This window comes from Gavia stellata, chromosome 11 (assembly GCF_030936135.1).
Source record: "Gavia stellata isolate bGavSte3 chromosome 11, bGavSte3.hap2, whole genome shotgun sequence".
Lineage (NCBI taxonomy): Eukaryota > Metazoa > Chordata > Aves > Gaviiformes > Gaviidae > Gavia > Gavia stellata.
Genome location: NC_082604.1, coordinates 3,371,546 through 3,387,994, shown reverse-complemented (window position 1 = coordinate 3,387,994; position 16,449 = coordinate 3,371,546). Strand labels below are relative to the sequence as shown.

Here is a 16,449-nt window from a genome sequence, read left to right as displayed (position 1 = left end):
GCTAAGGGCATCAGTGTGGCATATGTTGAACTTACTGTCTAAATGCTAATTTAGTCTGTTGATGACTAATTCTGTAATTGTTTAAATTAGGGTTGGCTTGGTTTGGTTTTCTTAACCTCCTGGCTAGTTGTTCTTCAGTAAGCTGAGCAATGGAAAGGATCATAATGTTGCTGAAAATAATTGCAGTGGTTCTAGTTGGAAAGCGTTAGTTTCCATTTTACAGCAATACGAGCAGCGCACCGTTCCGGGACCTTCCAGCGTTGGTTGCAGTCAAAGAAGAGTTGAGTGAAAACCCGGTCCACGGCAGCCCGCAGCAAGGGCTTGCTCCCTGCGGGCCGTGTGTGGGGAAGCGGCGGGGAATCGCTGCCGGAGAGCAGTCACAAGGATCACTTTAGCTCCAGCTTTGCCCGGGCTGTGCTGTGCTGGGCTGGCGGGAGTTCCCTGGCTGCCGTCGACCAGGCGTTCCTCCTGCGGTGCTGCGGATTTGGGGAACTGTTCTCAGCGTTAGCGCAGAGGAAGCTGCTTGGGGATTTCTTTTCATGTAGGAAGTGTGTGGTATTTCAGCTTTCTTCCCAATCCTCTTGAAGACAGTGATTAACTTCCAAACTTTATTAAAATCCTGTAATTTGTAGAGCTGCATCAGAAAGAAAAAACAGCAGTTCATCAGATGTTGTGCTGTGGGAGTCTTCCTGCCTGAAAACGTATTGCAAAGACAGAAAGAACAGAGCTCCTTCTGGAAGGGGTGGACTTTTGATCACGTGTAGTGGTACAAAGTTAGTCTAGTGCTTTTGACCACCCCGATCTGAACATGTGGAAGATGCTCTTTCAAGAATACATCTAAACTTTCATTTTGAGTGGAAAGGCTCTTTCCACGTACCATAGATCAGTGAAATCGCTGGTTGGGATCAGATCCTGGAGGGAGGAGGGACAGGGAAACAGAAGTGGAAATGAACACTTGGATTGTGTTGACCTCACTGCTCTTCCAGCAGTTCATTCATGCGGGGGACGTTCTCGCTCCCTGGCTTGTCTAACCCTGCGGTGTAGTGCCTGCCAATGTGGGGGTCGCAACAGACTCTTCTGTTTCTGTTGAACTTCCTGCAGGTGTTCTTGTATGTGCGTATGAGTTTCGAATCACCGTCACAAACCGAGAAGGCAGGTAACAGACGTCGTCTTGCACATTGCTTCCATTTGTGTCAGCGTCACATCTTGGAGGCTGCCCCCCTGCAAGCACTGTAAAATTTTGTGTTGTCAGAAAAAAACCTAGAATTACAATGTACCAGCAGTCTGAAAGAAAACCCGAAACGCCCGCTTTCCGAGGCGGGTGCTTCTGGCACAGCAAGGAGCTGCTTGTTCCATGAAACTCTGATAGACCTCCAAGAAAAAGATCATACAGATGTGGCACGTGAATCGTGCAAAGATTCTGGCGTGATCCAGAATAAAAGCATCTTTTTTACTGTGTGCAAGAAGCACACATCCCCATTTTTTTTAAGTATTTAACTTCTATACAAATTATAAAACACCTTTTGCTTGCTAATCAACTTTCTGAGAAATGAAATGATAAAAAAGAGCAGCTTAGTATGTTAGAATCATTCCAGGCTGATGAAATTCACTCTGAAAGGTATATAATGCTATTTAAAGTAGTACTGATAATGCTGCAAGCGGATCTTGTTTGTCTGGTCTTAACTATTTAATTGTTCGAATTGAAGTGCCTCTGGTATTTCAAAGAAACCCAGAGGTCCCCGCCAACGAATGACTGTGCTATGTACAGATTTGGGCACACGGGAACACTGACCCATCAGTCCCACAGATGGAGTAATAAGATAACGCAGTGATACTGCTTGAGCATTTGCGTATAATGAAATTAGAAAAGGCATTACTCTTTTTTACTTTTTTTTCCTTTTTTTCCCCCTTTGTTCCACTTGCAGAAGATCCAGGAGGTGCCTGTTTTCAGGACAGGTTAAAATGAGGGAGCTTGGCATTTTGGTAAGTCAGCACATGGACAGTGCTCCCTGTTGAGGGATGAAGATGTGAGGAAGGTAAGTGGTAGGATTGCTTCTCTTCCCCAGTATTTTTGAGAAGAAAGCCTGGAATTTTGGCTTTGGCAGGCTTGCTGACAGGGTACGGGGTGGCGCGAGCTTAGCAGCAGCAGGCGAGGCAATTTTGGGACAGCAGCTGGAGATGAACAATAACGCCACCCCACCACTACGAGACAGGATTTACTCTTTAAATTCAAAAGTCCTTTATTTGCCAAAAAAGAAGAAAATACAAAGTAAAAATACAAAGATAAAACCATGCCAGCACAAAATGTCTCCAAACTACTTTTTCAAAGTATGAGAACCTTGATTTATTAAATACTCAGTTTCTAAGACCATCACCCAGGGATACAGAGGAAAGATCAGAACAAAAGGGTAAGCACTGTTTACATGTTTTTCTTACAGCAGCTCATGCTCTTTATTGAGGTTCAGTTTCGATTGCATAGACCTGAAATGCTGTGATTTAGAAGCACTGTACTCTAAGAATACATACTATTAGCATGACACATCAGTGACCTCTGGATTTTTTGGCCTTTGGGGTGTATTTAGCTTCAGAAACTAAGCACAGTACCTTGGGTAGAGTATCTCAAGTCAGCTTTCTTAAATCCTTACTTCGGGAGAGCAGGAAGGTTTTCCGCAACGTTTTCCGTAAACCTGAGACTGACTGGAATTTCCTTTTTGCTGTCCATGCCTGTTTTGCAGCGCTGCCGCTTGGCGGCAGAAGGGGAGCTGTGGCAGTGCCTGGGTTTTGCTGACATAAACTGCAATGTAGGAATTACTACTGAGATTTTTAGAAGATGGAAAAAAAAAAACCCGGAACTCAAGCTAGTACCATTCCAGCAGTAAGTGCATGTGGTTGAATCGAGCCGTATCTCCAATCTTAGTACTGCAGAGAGAGAATATTTGTGAACATAAAAATAAAAAGCAAGGGTTTTGTAAGGACACAGGACTTAATTTTGCTAGACAGAAGCAGACTGGAGAGAACAAATAAACACAAATGTATTTTTTCTTACCGTGCAAAACTGGATTTTACTCACTTTTCTGACTATTCATAAGGAAAAAGGAATCCAGCTCATAATAGACTTCAGTCTGAGCTGGATTTACAATGAAAAAAGCATGCTCTGTCTTTAAAGGTATGCAACATCTAGAGTGGCATTGACAGTGGGAGATGGGAGGCAAAGTCAGAGCGCAGTGGACTCCTGTAAGTTTTCCGTGCTGTGATTCTTGGGTTGCTTCATTCTAGGTCTTGCTGACCTCTGAAGCTGCTGCGTGGTGCAGCTGAGCAGGTTCTGGTGTCTGTATTCACAAACATCCTTGTTGTCTTATGTTTTGACTATCCCAGAAAGAAAAGCTAAGAAGTAGGACAGGAGTTCCCAAATTTACCTTGCATATATGCTGCAGATTTAGAAACCTTTAGAAACCACAGAGAAGCTGTGGACAGGCCTAAGTCACAAACGGGGTGTAGAATATCTCCTCTACCAGTTCATCTGTGGTTGTTGAATTATGATTATTTTCAAATGTATTAGTGGGAGAGAATGGATTTCTACTCCTGGAGTAAATAATATAAATTACTGCAAGTTTCGCACCGATACGTGCTAGCAGTGGTGGCTGTAGCTTGTCCTTATATTCACATATACGGCAATAGAAGTTGTTTGGGTTTTTTTCTTCTTTGATTAGCTTGTTGTGTTGACCTCCTAGAAAGCATGAACTGGGTTGGGAATCACTTTGTCACAGCAGCAGTGAACCTCTGTTTGTAGAAGAGAGGGCCGTGGGTTTGGGGGCCAAAGGGCTCAGCAGAGCAGCTACGAGCTTCTGTCTCAATTTATTGAAGCCAAACTGGTTGATTTTTACCAGGCTCAGGATACTGACTTCAAAAAAAGGCTCCAGTTCAGGCAGACTGGTGTGGTGCGAGATGGAAGTCTGAACTGATTTGATGGGTTGAGTTAAAGGCCCTTTGCAAAAGGCATATGAGGAGAAAGATGAAAGATCCTGAAGCCGTGGGTGAAGAGAGAGAGCAGGAACGGCAGAAGTAGGCTCTGTATGACCTAGCAAGAACAGAAATGCCAAACCAAAAGCGCCCTGCACCAAGGGTTGCTGGAGTACCAGCTCTTCACAATCCATCATGGGCTGCACCTGCGTCCCAACACACATCTGGTGCTTAGAACAGAGTGTCACTTGCTCAACGGGCGAGTCCTTGAGTCCTTGTGTGAAGAAGAAACTGTGCCTTCCCAGGAATATACATCCTTCCTGGAAAAGGATGTTGCTCTGAACTCCCTGTGGGAGGAGGAGGAGGAAATGTATTATGTACAGAGGTTGTAGAATCACCATCTATGGAGATTTTTCAAAACCCAGTGGGATGAGGTCCTGAGAAACTTGCTCTAACTTTGAAGCTGGCCTGCCTTTGAGTGAGGAGGTGGAATAGTGACCTACAGAGGTCCCTTCCAACCTGAATTACTATATTATTCTGTACAGTGCTAGGAAAGCTGCTTTCCTTGGAGGTGCCAGGGCTATCCCAGGTTAAGACCCTAGAGACAATCACCAAGTTATTCTGAAATGAGACGTTACACAATTGGCAAACTGGACATTCCATTACTGCCGCTTATGGAGTTAAAAGCTAACAATGCTGAAGTAATATGAAGGTTCAATTTTAGCCTAGAATGGGGTCAGGTTCTTCTTGTTCCTTTGAGGAATCTTTGTCTTTGGAGAGATGTAAAATTTTACCAAACTAAAAGACCACTCTGGACCTAGATAGTGAAGAAAAGAGGTGAACTGCTTTGCCTAGGTTCTTTCAGGTAGAAAACGGATGCAGCTGGTTACAATTAGTGATTGTGTGACTTCCATCCTATGCTCATTTCTGCAATCACATCCTACTTTCTTCTGCATTGTGGCCTTGTAAAAGCCAGTAAAGCTTTTCCCCTCAGGGTGATAGTGATGATGGAGATGCAATTCAAACACCCTGGTGTGGAACAGAGCTGCTCTTGTGTGCTTGTTGCATTCACAGAGCGTTATCCTGGTTTGGTTAGAGCGCTCCCTGCTTACATCTTTTATTATGGAATGGAAGTTACCTTGCAGTGCCTTTGCTAATAACCTGGGCATCCAGAAGTTTTCCAGGTATCAAATCCAGAATCCTGGGGTGTGTATATGCATCTGGATGAAACAGCAGCTTTGTTCAGGAAAAAGAAAATAGATCTCCAAGCCCACTGTAACTGAAAACTTCCTCTCTTTCAGATTTTCATCCTGAGGAGAGTTACTAACCTCAACAAGGCAGTCGTGTATCCCACCTGGGCATTGGGAAGCAGGCATTACACTTCTAAGTCTCCTGGAAAAGTTGAAGCTGCATTGTAGTCACCAGCCAATTACTTATTCGGTTATTAACAGTAGCACTTAGCGGTATCATTTAGGGATTAATATTCCATTGTGCTAGCATCCATCTGTACAAAATACACCAGGCTAACAGTGTGCGTGTGTGTATATACAAGTTATACAGGTGAGTTCTGCCTTCAGTGCAGGCAACGAGGTGCCTGCTTGGAGAGCTGATCCTGGCATTGGCAGTTGTCTCCCAGGTATTCCAGCAGGGATTCACGCAGAGATGTCCTGAGGAGGCATGGTTTGACATTCTTACAGTGAGGCAAGAAGGAAATATAGTGTATACATGCCAACCAAGCATTACATATTTGGGCACAATTACAGTAGTTGAAATAAAATATGACAGCTGAAACCTGCCCCAAGCTGGAGAAGGTAAGTACCAGATCTATTGGTGTATCTACGATGGCTAAAATTGCGGACTGGTAAGAATACGTTATAATCACTTCTGTGCTGAATCATAGACAGCTACTAGGCAAGGAAGAACAGCTCTAGCAGCAAAGCATGTGCTATTACTAGAGACAACAGTTGCGATTCTATGGGGAAGTCAGTTTAATTTTGCACTTAAAGCAAGAATTCATTAGTTACAGTGTTTCCTCTCTGAGACTGGGGCCTACTTCATGGGTGGAAAATAAATTTTTGGCAATATTACAGACTAACTCCTTTACAGTTAAAGGATCCCTCTGGTAACAGAAATTTAGCACACTAGGTTAGGGTTGGGTTTTTTCTTCATTATCTTAGCTTCATCTTTTGGAGAAGGCTACAGGTTAGCAATACAATAGAGGGGAAGAATGCAGGGAATGGACAGAACTGGTGTGCACAAGACACAGCAGTTTCAACACACCAGCCAAACAGCATCTATGTCTTTTTTTGTAAATATGCTAGAAAATACTTTTACAGAGACAAAACACTAGCCTGAGGAAGATCTTACGCACAGGAGAGTATGTAGAAATGTTAACTGTATCTCAAATTCTTAGAGAAACATTGCATCACGTGGTGCTTTAACTGTCCACAGATTCATACAAGTAAAATGTGTCCAGTATCAACTGTCAAAGCTTGTGGTTTAAAGCGCAAAAGGGGACTTCACTCTCCCCACGTGCAGGCATGTTGCCTTCATTTCCAGGACACTAAGAAAAAAAGAGAACTTCATTGTGACTTGCATTTTAAAAGATTTCTAGGCATACATTTAAATTAAGTTAATTTGGCAGCTCTTTTGTCACTCCTGGTATAAAGTCAAGGGGACAGAATGGCACAGGACTGAACTGACTGAGAAACGACCACTGTAGATGTTGCATGCAGTTGTTACAGTTAATCATTAGATGCTGGCAGTTATTGCACATCTGGGGACATAACAGAATTTATATATAAACGAAACAAGGTGCAATCACCATTTTTAATGAGCGTGCACGATAACACATTGTAAAAAGCCTTTTTATAGAAATCACCTTATTGCAATTACACAGGAAGAGAAAAAGGGTTCTCAAGTTACAGTGTACAAAATAAAGCACATTGCTCCAATGACGGATTTAAGAAAAATCCCTAAGTGTCTTGGGACTGAAGGCTATCCAGTTTGAAAGATATTGATTAAATGTCTTCCATTTCTCTATGCTGAGAGATCTGGGATAACTAGTTTGTCTGACTTGTCTCCAGTTTCAGGGGGAGATAAGACTTCATCTGTGTCATAGTCTTCTTCAAATGATCTGCAAAGATAAAAGGTATGTCTTTAAAAGCTGTATTTTGGTAAGAGCATTTTCAGGTAAGTTATTTCAGTGGCTACTAAAGCAGCTGGCTAAAATACAGTAGCATGCAAGATGTTAACCTCGAGGAGGATATTTGTAAGGCACTGAAAACAGTGCTGTAGTAATCAGTATTCTGACAGCTGACGTTGCTGTGCTCCCATCCATCCTCATCTGTAAGTTCTGAAACAACTTTTCACTGGTGTTCAGCATTACAAAATCTGAATCCAGTTTCAGTAACAATTGTCAGTACCTCACAGTAGCCTTAACAGTTCAGTGTAGAAATAAAGTCATCCAGCCACACATCCCTAGAGGAGATTTGGCTTGCTCGGAAACACCTGGTTTCCAAAGCGTCTTCTGGCTTAGGATATGTTTTGACATCCACAGAAGAACAATTGTGGCCATGCTGTCATGTTCCTCTCTCACTTGGTTTGAAGTTTAATATCCAGGTCTTAGCATTTATGGCCTGGGGAGGTTTGGCTGTGAATTCTCAGCTCGAGCCAGTTGCACTGTTCGAGCTGGTTGGGTTCTGTGCTCTGCAGCAGAGGATATCACTTTGGAGCTCTCACCCCATTCCTATTCCTGAGAAATGATGTTTTTAAGATGTTTTCCTTCCAGTCTTGGCACACTACAGGTTAGTTTTTCAGGGCTCCCAAGAAATTAAAATTCTTCCTTTTGCTCTGAAAGCAATGCTGCTTATGAAGGAAATGTTGCAGCAGGTGTTCCAATGGCAAGCACAGGAATAGCTCTAGCTTGTTCAGTGATAAAACTGTGCTGCAAAAAGTTTAACTCCTTTGATACCCCACCAGGGCTGGTGCAGAGAAAGAATTGTCTACCACTTCTTGTGCTGTTTTTCCCTTCACTAACCCATATGCAGGTACAGCAAATCCTTGGGAGCCTATCTGTATGTATGTCCTGCTGAGGGGAGGATTCTACGCTACAGTCTGGTGATCTATGTGAAGAAGAGACAAACAACATTTTCATCTTCCCTTCCATAAAGGAAAGCACCTGCTTAGTAATTCTGCCACCTTCTGGATCCTTGCTTAAGTGGGAGAAGGGAAACAATTGTCAGGATCCTACACCAGTAACTGTTCCGATCATGCATGCAAGGATACCAGAAAGTACGCAATGTGCGCCTGTTTTGCTTAACGGTACCTGTCAGGAGTCTGCATGGCCCTGCCTCCCCTACCTGGGAACGGACTGTGCATGTTTGTACGTGCCTCAGTTTCTCTACCATCTCCTTGGTTTAGGATGATGCAGCCGAGGAAAACTTTTTATTTCCATTTGAATGCTGTTCTTCGGAATGTTCCTTTTCCTTCAATTTTACCAACTTGGGTTAGTGTTCTTCCTTTTCCTAAACATAGGATGTGACCTCTTTCCTGTATTGTTACCTTGCACATTCACCAGCACTTGGGCCTCCATTATAATTTTTATTCTGGTGCCTTTTGCTTCTGGACTAAACCTTCTCATGTCTTCTTCAGAAGGGGCCTTCCATTGTCCTTTCCCATATAAGTTACTTTTCCACTTGACTCTTTTGCTCCTTAAGGCTCAACAGTGCCTGCCTTTCCCATCTTGGAAAAAATTATTTCCATCTTTACGGATCGGAGCATCCAAGGGACAGCTTTTCCATGAGATTAGCACTAAAGACAATCACCTCTCCTTTCAGGCCAGTTTCAAAACTTCACAGTCCCATAAATACACATGTGGGCTCATGTAGATTAAACACCCATTCCTCAAGACTCAACCATGGCAACTCTAGCTTGTTCAGAGAAGGAAAGTCACTCCAGGAAATTCTTTGTCCTTCCTTCTGGCGAACACACACATTTTTGTCACTGGGTGGTTCAGCGACGTACTTCTTCCCCCTTGCCCCTCCTTATGCCACTGCGTTCGTCAAAGTGAGCAACTGAGCCATCAGCCAGCTTGAGGGAGACAAGAAAAATGCTCTAAGCTGCCTAAACCAACATCACCTGATGCTGTGTCTTTGTCCCACCTCTCTGCCTCTGAGCAGGATTGCTGCTCTGCATTGTGCCCTCACTCCTTGTTGCTCAGGTGAAGGGGATTCTTTCCTATCAGCAGCTGATAAAAGATGGCCTCTTCCTCCTTATTTCCCTTCCTATGGAGAAAGATGTCTTTCCACAAAGGCAACTGTGGCTTCCATGTACATCAGCTGGCTGAAACTGGCTTCTGGAACAGCAAAGCGGTGCCCACTTCTGCCAGGCAGGCCACATCGCCTGGACTGCAAGAAAGGATTTCTGCAAAACCAATGCTTATATCTGCATTAAGAGCTTGTGTTGCTCAGGTTCAACTATTAGTTCTGCCTTCAAACAACAATGTGTGTATACATTCTCCAGGGAACAGACTCTCTTCGTTGAATCTCACACACAGATGTATAAAGCAGAGCATGGCTGAGAAGTGTTCAGATCAGCTTAAGCTTCCAGTGAAACATGACGCTTCACTGTTGTCCTGAGCAAGGTGACACCTTTCTCTTATTTTTGGTGACTGTAGCTCTCAATAGAGTCACAGCATCCTTGAAGTCACTCTGAGTAGCTACTATATCTTGATGAGATTCCTCTTCCAGGAGCAGTGCTCGCTCATGGGCAAGCCTGCAGACAGCCAGCCAGACACTGACTGGTTTTAGAAACCTTCCATCCAGAGAAGCTATGGACAAGGCTAAGTCACAAATGTGGTACACACTTACTAATTCATCTGCGATTGCTTAATGATGGTTATTTTTAAATGTATTAATACGACAAATACTAGATTTCAGGTTTTGCCAGCTAACTTAGCCAAAAATCTTCCAGTCTCTCATAGAGCTCATAAATTGTCTTGGTTTTGTCCTCACTCCCTGCTTCTGTCATCCTCAAAGGACAGCAGAAATAACATACATGCAAAAACTCAATGCCTGTTTCTGGCAAATTTGTCTGGGCATCCAGCTCTTTGTTTTTCTTTTTCTTTTCCTTTTTTCCAGCATGGTCTGTTGCTATGCTCCACAAATGAGATCTAATCCTGCTGCCATGACTACAGAGCTTTTCAGAGGCTCTTAAAAGCAAGCAGCAAGGTTGCTGACATGCTCTTTACAGGAAGACACAGAGCTGTTTCAGACAGACTTCAAAAACCTGACATCACCTGCCACTTTTCCTCTGTTTTTGGTGAGTTTGGGGATTCGTGGTCCTGCAAAGCTTTTATGGCAGACTCCTGTTTCTTTTCTGTGCTGAGGACACAGGTGTTGCAAAGCAGCTGCAGCGAACACAGCAACTTTATCTTCCATCCCGTGTTACCTCATCTTCCATTGTGAAGGCCACAAAAAGGCAAGGCAGCTCAAAGGAGATGAGGGAACAGCCCATAGCTGTTTGGATGCACATCACAGGGAGAGAGGGAAACGTAGCTCTCAATAGCCTTGCAAATCTCTGTGGCTAATTAGTAGGTACTACTGTTATCCCAAGCAATTTCCAGTGTGGGAAGTTTTGAAAATGATGCAATCTTCTCAGTACTCTTACTTTAATGGCTCTACAAATACTGTTCAAGAATGGATGAAATCCTGAATCATGCAAGATTAACATGGGGTAAGCATTCTTTGGGTGTTTGTTATATTAACCTGGAGACTTCTAGAGAAATAGTCTCAAGAAGATACTAACACAGACACAAATCTGAAAGATAATTACACTGAGTCTCCATTAGGGAGCCTCTGCAGGAAGCCCTTGCACACAGAGAGGTTCTGGAGCAACTGCTCTGCCTAAATTCATTGACTTTAAGGATAGCTGGAGTGTCTGTCCATAATTTTATAGAAGGCTGCAAAAATGAGTGTAGGTATTGCAGAAACCAACAGTGTTTTAAAGAAAAAGTCTGAACAAACTTAGTAAATGAATAAAAACGTTGAAACACAACTTATGAAGAGCACAGACTAATAGGCATAAAGTTTGGCAGAAAGTAAAATTATTTGACCAAAGAAAGTCTCTGCTAGGTATGATAAATGTAACAGAGCTACAGCTTCTAATCTATGATAGTGTGACATGGTCAGTACGTGGCCAGACCAGCAAAAGTCATTTGATCTCTTTTTTTGGTCCGGTTTCCAAAAGAAAAAGGCTTTGTCCTTCTTCCCAGCTATCTTCATTACTGCAGTCTGTGTAGCGGATTCAAATGGCTGCCCACAAAGAAGCCCATTGTGACAAATAGACCAATACTGCCTTCTGGAGCAACTGTTTCAGGCTTCACATGCTCCAGTGCTGAGTCCAAATGATAATCCACTACCTCTGTTAAAAGTAGCATCCACATGCTCCTACTAAACCTCAGCTGGAGCCAAACAGTGTGTCCCCAGGGCAGTGCAATGCCTGTGCTTACCCTTCTTGTAATGGTTCGTTCCCAGACTCCTCAGCCACAAGAATTTCGTACTCTTCAGCAGCATATCTGTCCCAGTCAGAGGGTTCAGGGCCATCATTTTCAATGTCCTAAAGAGATCAGACAGTCAAGTACACTAAGTCCATACCTCTCTATAGCTGTTTACAATAGGTCTAAACATGTGAAACAGCAATTCTAGGAATAGTAAGCAACTGCATAGAAACAGCTAGTCGAAAATTGCCTTAGCTGAAAGATTCACTATTACCTTAAACTATTTTAACATCTGCACATAAATGACTACGAAAAAATACATCCCTTAGTCTATAAAGCTCAGCATGTGACCTGAGCTGCCAAGAAGCTGAGACTGCCTCATTTCACAAACGCTGAACATTAATAACTGCACATTTTCTTTGCTCTAGCTCAGCAAGCCCTGCATCTGTGCACTTTGTAATTGGCTGAAGAACTTAGTGATTTTAAATCACTAATTGAATGTTAATTGTAACTGATCTTTTGAGGAACTCTTCACAGTTTGCTAAGTTTGGGCAAGTTTGAGAGGAGGTTACAGAGTAAGATCCTTACAAACATCTGGCCCTCTGCCATTTACTGTAAGACGGGGAAAATAAGTTACCACTCTGGCCCCACTTGACTGCTCTTACGATGATCTAGTTTAAACAAACAAACAAACAAAAGCAGGGTGGTTCTGCATTGGGATATATTTAAGCCTTGAATCATGGAACCACAAAGTTCCTCTTACAGGTTATGTGGGAACAGCTGGGAGGGAACCAGAGTTGGTTTTGGCATCCCCACCACATTACTGTACTTTGACCAGATAAGAGGCTTCTGGGAGATAGTCTTTAAGCTTTAGACATATCCGGTTTCACTGGATATGCAAGGGGAGCCAGAGGTGAGGGACTTTGCACCAACAGCTGACAAAACTCAAGTCTCTGAACATCCCATAGTTAGTGGTCAGTAACAACTGCACAATAGAAAAGCCATAATCTCCTCCTGTGTTTTCTCTGCTTGGGAAGAGAGGATGATGAACGACAGTGCAGCCAGGCTGATAACCAGGCACAATCTGCAACATCCAAACCCTCCATCTAGTCTGCCGCAAGTGTGGCCTGATCATGGAGTTGGCATCTCATCTGCCTCGGCCCCTGTGTTTGTCGTAAAGAACGTCTGCCTCTTTGGTTCTGTTTAGGCTATGGGAAAATTGCTAGTGCTGTTTCAAGGATCAGACTCCAACCCGGATGCTTAATCAGTCTTCACATGTAGCCTACTTATTTATGACTGCAGCTGTGTAGGAGATGGGAAGAGACAAAAGGGATCTCAAGTTTTGAATCTCACAGCTCCTTTCTAAACTGAGCGAAGCAGGTTCCCTTCTAGTGCAGCTGAGCCTCCCTCTTTCAGCCCGCTGAATAAGTGCAACTCAGCAGACTCTGGTCATTCTCTCTAGAATCACACACTGCACTGCCAGTGCTGGTGTAGTAGGACCAGTGATGGCAACCGAATCATAGAATAGCAGCATAATTTGTGTTGGAGGAGACCCAGGAGGTCTCTAGTCCCAGCCTCTGCTCAAGTCAGGGTTTGCTATGAGGTCAGATCAAGGGGCTCAAGGCTTTGTCCAGTCACATCTTGAAAACCTCCAAGAACAGAAGCTGCACAACCTCTCTGGGCAACCTGTTCCAGTGTGTGACCGCCCTACTTACAAAAAAGGTTTTCCTACATTCAGTTAGATCTTCCCTACATCCAGTTGCATTCCAAAGATGAGTTTGAGAAGGCCTGTATTTAGAAATAAAGGTGATTTATACCTTTTGCACTGCAAAGGGATCCCTCTGTTCATTGTCCAGATATTTCTCTAAATTAAAGAAGGTGTTGTAGAATACATGAGCCATTCTGCACCTCTTCAGGTCTCGCAGTGTTACTCTTCCTGCAGAAAAAAAACCCCACAGTATTGTGCTGAGTTCTTAGGGAGAGACTGGACCTGTTCCTTGCCAGTCTTATCAAAGTTTTAACTATAACATCAGTATGCAACAATACTACAAAATTTCTTCCCAAGTCAGTCAAGGATTTTAACATTATTCAATAAACATGTACATTTATTAGGCGTAAACCTCACATACATATGGAGGTCTTCCACATTCACATGAAATGTGAAAGAATGTGAATGGGGATGGTCCAGTTTCATAATCCAGACTGTTGGCACATCCCACAGCTGCAATATACAAGACTTGTTGCTCCAGTTCCAGCAAGTTAATTCACAAGGTCTCTTGTTTTAGTATTTCAAACCTCCTGATGCATAACATTATGGCACAATAGCCGTTGTTCAGACTTCTACCTTGTACAATAATCTCATGCCTGTGATTCTAACACAAGGCTCTACCTACAGATCGGTTTCACACTGACATTACTTTACCAATCCACCACAGATCAAAGAGGATGGAAACTGCCACTAAACAGGACTTACCTTCCCTCTCTGGCTTAACGAGATCAAGCATCTGACAAAGCAAGTCATGAAATGGCAGTGGTTCTATGCCCATCACTTCCATCCGCTCACACTGCTCCTCATAAAAGTACTCCAGTTCATACATGGAGAGCACTCCATCCCCATCCAGGTCCATGCACCGAAACCAGTACTCAATGCTAGGAAAATGAGACAGGACTAGTGAAAGCACAGCACTGCACGAGAAAATCCATACAGCAGAGATTGCAGCAATGCACATTCCCCTTCCCCCATTCTCTAATGCTCTTCTGCCCAAAGGCTGGCCATAAAACCAGGGATGAAAATACCCTTTGGGAAGGATCAGGGTGGCAGGCCAACACTGAAGAGTGTCTCCTGTTAGTTTCCTAGGTGGCTTGTGAGCACAGCCATGCTCATGACCTGTTTCAACTGGTAGCTGTAGCAAGTGTCCGTTGTGCTGCAGCTCAACTGGCTCACGTAGGTTAGGGTGTCCCTATCTGATTCAGCAGCCAAAGTTGGCCAAATACAACCAACTCTGAACCCAGGACACTGGCTATCCCTGAGTGACCCTGGTGAGCGATAAGGCAGGCATGGCATGCACTTACTTCCTCTACTCCTTTACACAGAAGGCAATGCTTTCAGGCAGTTGCACTCTACATCCTTCCTTCACCTCTGCATAGTCCAACCCTGCATTTATGAATTATTCTTCTCTTTTTTACTCAAAAGATTCCTTGTCCTAATAATTGCATGCAGATCTAATTCAGGTCTGCACAATAGTCTCCCACTGGCTGTACAAGCCAGACACACAGGCAGGTTTTACAAAGTGACACACTGAAGTTTCCTTATAAACCCTTATTATGCACTTGTGACATGCATGAAGGTAACATGCCTATCTACTGCAAACATCCATGGGTTTACCCCCAGAGCCAGCGCTCCATGGCATGGGGTAACCAAAGGCATTGATGACTACCAAGGCATTTAACATTACAAGAAAACTCCGCTTCTAAACAATTCCTCCTCAAGAAAGGCAAATTTTTTGACCAAATGTTGACAGTAAGTTGCTTTCTTCCTGATAATCACTGGAACCCAAGCTGCTGTCTCTTGTAGAAAGCAGTAAGTCACATAAGTTTCTATAATCTTATTTACTTATCTCAATACTTCTACTAAGACACAGAAATCAGTCAGACCTTGTAGCACTCCTCTTGTCTTCCTCTGAAATCAGGAGCCACACAAAATCGGCATAACTCATGCGGCCTTCCTTTTGAACTTCATTGCCTCTGGAAGACACATGAAAAAAAAAAAAACAACAAACCACCAGGCCCCTAAATAATCAGAATGTTATCAAACATATTTTTCAAAAGCCCCAAATCATTGGTGAGAGAAAACAGGGCATCATCACCCATCTAGCCCGTACTCCCTGCACTCCCCAGCACCAGTCCTTGTGCCCTTCCCCACAAGCACGGCATTTGCTGCCTTGTTGTCACTGCAGAGATGGGGCTCATCTACCATATCCCCTCCCACAACAACTGCTGGGCTGTTTTATTTTTCAGAGGCTTTAAAGCAGCGTTCTCCAGCTATCCCTGTGCCACTGTGGGGCACAAACATGCAGTGCTTGCCTGTTCCCTCCGGCTATGCCCAGTTTGTTCTACAATGAGGTCTACAGGTGGTCATCCTATGGGATTTTTTAATTTCTTTTCTTAAGATACCCAGAAGTCCCACTCCAATTTCAGGCAGCTTCAACTGGAGCACTATGTTAGAAACCATTCTGATCTGTGGGGATTTTTGAAAGTATCTTGCATTTCTGATCAGCCTGACAGAAATTTCCTTCACTTCTATCCCCAGCCAGTATGCTATTCCTCACCTCACCACAGCACCGCTGAATATTCGTTCGATAATCCTGTTTGATAAAGCTGGAAACAAAGAAAACATGGAAAAAATGAAGCTACAGGTCACAGGAATAACTACAATCAGTTGTTTATGCTGAATCCGCACAAAGCCACTTCCCATTGCTAAAAGAAAGCTCTATCTCCATTGCCTCTCTAGCCACTTCACCGGTCCCTGTTTAGTAGCATTTTGTAAAAAACAAAGATGATTCTCCCAGTGTGTCTGCCTTTGTATCCTTCCAAACACCGTAATTCTCCACAAGTATGGCAGCTGTATGTGATCTGGATTCTTGGACATGGGCAGTTATCACTCCTACTTTGCTCTAGTGGGACCTGTCGCATAAGCAAATCCTGCTGATAGGTGACAATTTCAGTGTGTATTGCAAAAGAAGTTCAGCTATCAAGCAAAAATCACACATCAAATCCCTAGAAAACACTTCTTAGCAGAGCACAAGCTGGGGCAATCCTGCTGCAGGGAAGGACAATGAAAAACAAGCATCGTTTTAGGTGAGTGGGAGGGCTTTGCCAGCCAGGAGATGTGCGGGATAGATTGTTATGGCAGGGACACACCAGCCAAGCAGCAAGTACCAGTCTTGAGCAGGATTTGCACACTGACCTCGCCCTTCCAGACTGCTGACAAA

General features: G+C 43.6%; 1 protein-coding gene across 4 annotated transcripts in view; it reads right to left on the bottom strand.

The window, feature by feature from the left end:
* Nucleotides 1–6,770: 6,770 nt before the first annotated feature.
* Nucleotides 6,771–16,449, bottom strand: part of PPP2R3A (protein phosphatase 2 regulatory subunit B''alpha) — a 43,744-nt gene continuing 34,065 nt past the window's right edge. For 2 of the 4 annotated variants that reach the window (XM_059822969.1, XM_059822971.1), the window contains exons 8-14: nt 15,787–15,835; nt 15,113–15,202; nt 13,928–14,107; nt 13,276–13,390; nt 11,471–11,577; nt 11,413–11,417; nt 6,771–7,085 (exon numbers count right to left, since the gene is read on the bottom strand). In XM_059822969.1, coding sequence (XP_059678952.1) covers nt 7,000–7,085; nt 11,413–11,417; nt 11,471–11,577; nt 13,276–13,390; nt 13,928–14,107; nt 15,113–15,202; nt 15,787–15,835 — 632 coding nt within the window. In that variant the 3' untranslated portion in view covers nt 6,771–6,999. Of the gene's footprint in view, nt 7,097–11,412; nt 11,418–11,470; nt 11,578–13,275; nt 13,395–13,927; nt 14,108–15,112; nt 15,203–15,786; nt 15,836–16,449 lie in introns of those variants that run through there. The other 2 variants (XM_009817787.2, XM_059822970.1) reach the window with 2 other exon arrangements.